The sequence below is a fragment of the Aedes aegypti genome, chromosome 1 (assembly GCF_002204515.2).
Source record: "Aedes aegypti strain LVP_AGWG chromosome 1, AaegL5.0 Primary Assembly, whole genome shotgun sequence".
NCBI classification, from domain to species: domain Eukaryota; kingdom Metazoa; phylum Arthropoda; class Insecta; order Diptera; family Culicidae; genus Aedes; species Aedes aegypti.
The window spans coordinates 126,606,719-126,612,977 of NC_035107.1; the positions used below are offsets into that span (position 1 = coordinate 126,606,719).

At 38.7% G+C, this 6,259-nt stretch overlaps 1 protein-coding gene across 1 annotated transcript; it reads right to left on the reverse strand.

Annotated features, from left to right (window-relative positions):
* Window positions 1–726: 726 nt before the first annotated feature.
* Window positions 727–5,536, reverse strand: LOC110677004. The gene is made up of 4 exons (XM_021847272.1): window positions 5,380–5,536; window positions 5,186–5,299; window positions 5,004–5,098; window positions 727–861 (listed from the first exon to the last, which is right to left on the reverse strand). Exons 1-4 carry the CDS (start codon window positions 5,520–5,522, stop codon window positions 851–853), a joined length of 363 nt encoding a protein of 120 aa, XP_021702964.1. The 5' UTR covers window positions 5,523–5,536; the 3' UTR covers window positions 727–850.
* Between the last annotated feature and the right edge of the window lie 723 nt (window positions 5,537–6,259).

Consider the following 6,259-nt stretch of genomic DNA (forward strand, 5'->3'; position numbering starts at 1 on the left):
GAAGGTTTGCCAGGCCTTACTTTTAATCGGCCCAAGGCGCCCTTGAAAAAGATTTAAGGCGCCCAGGGCGCCGCGGCGCACAGTTTGGGAAGCACTGAGCTAGAGGTTTTGTCTGTCATTTTTTGCAGACTAAACTACTGTGTGACGGTCTGATTAAGGACATGATTTGTGAAATCTAAAAATGGCTATCACAATGGCCACCTCTCATTCTGCTCTAATTCCCATGATCATAAATCTGATCATCCAGCAGGTCTATGAAGCTGAAAATATAACTCGTTGCTCGCTCACTCGCAGTAAACATTGTGGTACATTTTCAGATTGAGGCAGATTTTCAGATTTGTGCTCGAGAAAACGCGAGGCAAAATGCATAGTTTTGAAAGTAAACGCACTGCACCTTCACCTTAAGCTATTTGTGAGTACAACATTTATTTAAAACATATTTTAGGGTTTTGAGTTTAATTCATTTATTCTATTCTTTTCACTTGAAAAAAGATTATTTGAAGAAAAAAAAAACGATCTTCCAGTTTAATTATCTATACCTTTTAGCAAATCACGTGTGCTCTTCGGGAGCTCAATAATAGACGCCGGGATTTTGAACAGGTATGACTGAACAAAGAGCCACAGCGGTTTGCAGTCCGGAGTATATCGCAAATATAGCACATAAGTGATATGCATACAAATGCATACAGCATGCACAATATTATCTGCGATATACTCCGCGCCGCCAAAAATAACCATCGTTGCTTTTGTTGAGTTGCTCGTGCCCACTGCGACAATTTGAGGTTGTAGCGATGATTCCCCAAATTTTTCGCGGAGATGGTTCAGTCGCCGCTCGATCCTCCCTTCTATATCACCTGCGTTCTGTATAAAAAAAAGTAAATACGAAATTAAATAATGAAGCATAAAACTATACTTAAAGACAACTTTGTTATGAAGTGCAGCTATAAATTATGTGGTACAATTTATATAATTGTGTTCTCATGAACACTAAGTTGAAGAGGCAGGCGAAGTTCCAGTGGGGACGTTTGAGACAGAAAGAAGAAGAAGAAGAAGAATGTGTAACATCCAGAATATGCAGATGGTCGATAATCATGATTTTATGTGCTGATATTAACTACATTTATTAGGGCTTCTGTCACTATGAATACAAGGTATAGTTCTATTTGAAGCAAGTAAAATTATATTCTTCTTCTTCTTACTGGCTCGACGTTCCTTACTGGAACTTGGCCTGCCTCTTCAACTTGTGTAGAGAGTACTTTTACAGTAGTAGAGCACTTTAACAGTTATCAATTGATCGGCTTTATTTGCCTGCCTTTGCATGATTTGTACATTGTGTGGCAAGCACAATAATACTCTATGCCCAGGGAGTCGAGAAAATTTCCCGACCGGACCGGGAATTGAACCCGCCGTCTCCAGATTGGCGATCCAAAGCCTTAACCACTAGGCTAACTGGAGACCCAAGTAAAATTATATTACACTTAATCATTATCTTATTGGACTAATTCTCTTTGAGTGGTCCTCAGCTTGTCCAAAGGTAAATATAGAAACATTTAGAATCAATCAAGTGATTCATTTAGAAGAATACCTGCAAAGAAAAAGAAAAATAATATTTTTTTCACTTTTACACATTATTTTCCCTTTCCAGAGGGAGGAGGGGCTCCAAACTACCTTTAAAACCTTCCCCGTCCCCAAAAACCCCTGTATGCAAATTTTCACGCCGATCGGTCCAGTAGTTTCCGAGTCTATAGCGGTTTGTGATTAAATGACCAACTCAAGATTCACCATCTCTCTTCCACACTAAATCACTTCCTCACCAACAATCTTTCTCACCAGCTCACTCTATCAACTCATTTACTTTTCAACCAACTTACTCATCAATTAACATGCTCCCTAACTCATTTTCTCATCGACTCACTTTCTCGCCAACTTGCTTTCTCACCAACTCATTTTCTCACCATCTTACTTTCTCATTATCTCACTGTTTCACTGACTCACATTCTTCGCAATTAGTTCACGCGGAATAGTTCGGACGTATGTTTTTGTTTACATCTTTCGGTATCTCTAGCAGCGGGGATTGTTCGCTCCCTTATCCTGTTTGCATTGCCCCTGCGTGGGGTGAGCATCAGGTCAAGGTAAATCGTGTTTGTCACAATTATCGTGGAGATTATATTTTTGGTGGATCATATCGGCAGCCATAGGACTCTCTGATTCATCGCCTATCCTACCTTAGTAACATGAGTTCCTTCCCGAGACGACTGTGGAGATGCTGTGCCAAAATCGAACAGTTATGTTGCCCAATTCTAACCGTGTAAAAATCGAACAACAAAATTGCCAAAATATAACCGTGCAAAATTCTAGCAGTGCCTAAAATGAACCGTACCAGAATCGAACGAACACTGTATATGCTTATGCTTATGCCTATGCTATTACTTTTTAACTAAAATTTTTATTTCTCCTCAACTTCATCTTCACCTCAGTATCTCACCAACTTCTTTTTTTCCATTCCCGTTTCACCAGCTTATTTTCTAACTCACTTTCTCAACTCAAGAATGTGCGTTGATAAGATAGTGAGTTTTGGGTAAAATGAGTTGGTTAAAAAATAATTTTGTAAGAATGTGAGTTGGCAAGATAGTAAGTTGAAGAGAAAATTAGTTGGTAAAAAGTGAGTTGGTGAAAGTTGGTGGTGGAAAGTGAGTCAATAAGAAAATAAATTGATGAGAATACGTGTTGGTGAGAAAATAAACTAGTAAGTTGGTGAATTGGTACGAAGGTGAGCTAATAGGAAAGAGTGTGGATTGGTTACAATATGAGTTGGCGAGAAGATGAGTTTATGAGAAAGTGAATTGGTGAAAAAATGAGATTGAAAAGTGAGTTAGAAATCACCTTAGTCTTACCCAATTTAACTTCTTACAAACTTACCTTCTAACCAATTTACTTTCTCATTAAATCTCTTTCTCACTACCTCATTTTCGCACCAAATTACTTTCTCGTCAACTTATTTACACCAACTCATTTTCTCATCAACTTACTTTGTAACAACTCACTTTATTACCAACTCATTTTCTCACAAACTCACTTTCTTCCCAACTCATTTTTCATCAACTGACTTGAACTCATATTCTCATTAACTCATATTTTTCTAACTCGCATTCTCCATAACTCATCTTCTTCTTCTTTCTGGCGTTACGTCCCAACTGGGACAAAGCCTGCTTCTCAGCTTAGTGTTCTTATGAGCACTTCCACAGTTATTAACTGAGAGCTTTCTTTGCCGATTGACCATTTTTGCATGTGTATATCGTGTGGCAGGTACGATGACACTTTATGCCCTGGGAATCGAGAAAATTTCCTTTACGAAAAGATCCTCGACCAGCGGGATTCGAACCCACGACCCTCAGCATGGTCATGCTGAATAGCTGCGCGTTTACCGCTACGGCTATCTGGGCCCCAATACTCATAATCCCACTAACTTTCTCACGAACTCACTTTCTTATTAACTTGCTTTCTTAAGAACTCACTTTCTCATCAACTCAATTTTTCACCAACATATTGTTTTACAAACTCACTTTCTCATCAACATATTTCCCACCAACCAATTTACTTTCTTACTAACGTACTTTCTTCCTGAACTTTTCACAAACTCATTTTCTCACTAACTCATCCAATCACCCATATTCTCACTAAGTCCCTCACTTAATCATTTTCTCACCAACTTTCTAATTCGTTTAATAACTCACCTCTGTTCTGTGAACTGATTGGCTTAGACAGAGAACTGCATTCAACTTTTTAACGATGTTTTTTCTACTTCGGCTCCATTATGCTTCCGAACTTCTGTGCCTTTCGATAAAATACTATGTTTGAGTTATTATAAACGATGTTTTTTTTTTTTTCAAATATCTTGAATGGGATGCAATGTACAGTTCACCTGTCAGCCGTATCAAGCATTCAAATTCTTCTTATTAGATTGTTTTTGTGTAATGTATTGCCTGTATCTGCAAAACAGTTCCATATGAAAAAAGTTGGCATTGAGAAAATCGTTATCAAAGTTTCAAACTACATAATTCATGCAAATGTTTAAAAAATCACTTATAATTAGCCAATATACAACATGGACCCGATTTTTCAGCTCCATTTTGCGACAATCTTTATGCTGTCATCATTTTACAAATGAAAATTTTCCAAATCTTTTTGGTTCATCATCAAACTGCTTTCGAAAACTAAAAAATAGAGCGATAAAAAGTTGAAAAATATGTTTAAATTTTAAAGGAGAGCAAAACATGTTCTCCAAACAGGAGCTGACAAAATTGGGTCAATAATGTATGTACGATAATAAAGTTACAGTTACAATGAAGTTAGAATATTATAATAAATTATAGAAAAATAGAATGACCTCGAAAGCAGATCCTTATGATGATTCCTGGTCAGTTCAATTCCATCATGGGGCTGATATGCAGTTACTTTGGGTCTCCAGGTAGCGTAGTGGTTAAGGCTTTGGATCGCCATTTCGGAGACGACGGGTTCGATTCCCGATCCGGTCGAGGAAGAATTTTTCTCGACACCCTGGGCATAGATTATCATTGTGCTTGCCACACAATGTACAATAATTATTCGTGCAATGGCAGGCAAAGAAATCTCTTCAATTAATTACTATGAAGTGCTAAAGGAACACTGAGTTGAAGAGGCAGGCCAAATTTTAGTAGGAACGTCGAGACAGAAAGAAAGAGTCAAAAACTAACATGGGACAATTATGTGTGGAGCGGCAGATTGAATGTCTGCCTGATAAATATATTTAAATTTGTATTATTTGTTGCTAGACAACAGAGATTGTGTTGAAAACTACAGTAATGCTTACGTCGACTATATGATTATGGACAGGATAGTAGGAGTGGGAATGGGCACCCAAAACAGCAATGGAAAAGCTAATTACGAATTAGAAGGCGGTGAAAAGTGGTCAGCATTTGATTTCCATTGCAGATGCAAAAATAGATTAATTTTGTAACACTTACCGGTAGTTGTGGGGGAAGTCGGAACGGGAACACCTACTGGGCGGAACCAGCCAAGGCTGAAAACGAAACGTCCGGAACGGCAACAAAATCGGGAGCTTATTACGGAAGAGAAGACGGTGAAAAATGGTCAATATTTGATTTCGATTAGAGGAGCAAAAATACATTAATTTTGTATCACTTACCGGTAGTTGGTAGGGCGGAGCTGGTCACTCAATGCGGAGCCGGAATGGATGCACCTATTGGACGGCAACAGCCGCGGCGAGAATGGCGACAGTGGCACTGGGACAATAAAACGGCTAAAAAGAGAAGACGGTGGAAAATGGTCAAAATGGATTCGATTACAGGCGCAAAAATGGATTAATTTTGTATCACTTACCGGTAGTTAGTAGAGCGGAGCCGGAAGAATTTTCCCTCAATGCGGAGCCGGAACGGGCAACAGCCACGGCAGGAAAGGAACAGAATGAAACGGCTAAACAGAGAAGACGGTGGAAAATTGTCAGCATTTGTATTGAATTGCATGCGTTTTTTTCACTTACCGGTATTTCTGCAGAGCCGGAATAGCTCGATATCAACGGAGCAGGAACGGAATAGTAGAGCAGGAACGACAGTAGAGCAACAGCGGCGCAGGAAACCGGCAATAAAAGTGAACTTTTTTTTTTAAAAAAAAGGGCAACTTTTCCGTGAATGCGCAGCCAACTATGCTTTGCACAAGCTTTGCTAAACAAGTTTTGACAGGTGCACCGTGTGCGTAACGCTTTTCATGGTCATGATTTGGAGCTCATGAAAATGGTTGCTCTGAATCATGATAGTGGTAGCTCAGCTTCAAAAATCATGAGTCTGAATCATGATTTCGTCCCAAGAGCAATTTATAATTTTCATGATTCGTAAATCATGATAATGGGATCAGATTTTTTCCCGTGTGGATAAGTCAATTTGTTGGTTTTTTCGTTCTTCACTCCCTTCAAAAGATCATCTTTTTCATTCGACGGCTAGAAAACATGTGTTTTCTTCTTTAAGCCTTCAACAAATGGTGTCAAGGTTCATCTAAAATGTAAGGAGCATGGCATCCGAAATAAGCGATTGTTGCTCGACTCGATAGTATTTTACCCTATTTTCATTGGAAATGATATATTCATAATTCAATATCTCTGGATTCCGCTGGAGTAAAATCGATCTTTTTACCGAAAAAGAAAGATTTTTTCATTAGCAAAACGAAAGTGAGGTGAGAATTCACTGCACGTTATTTTTTCGTACGG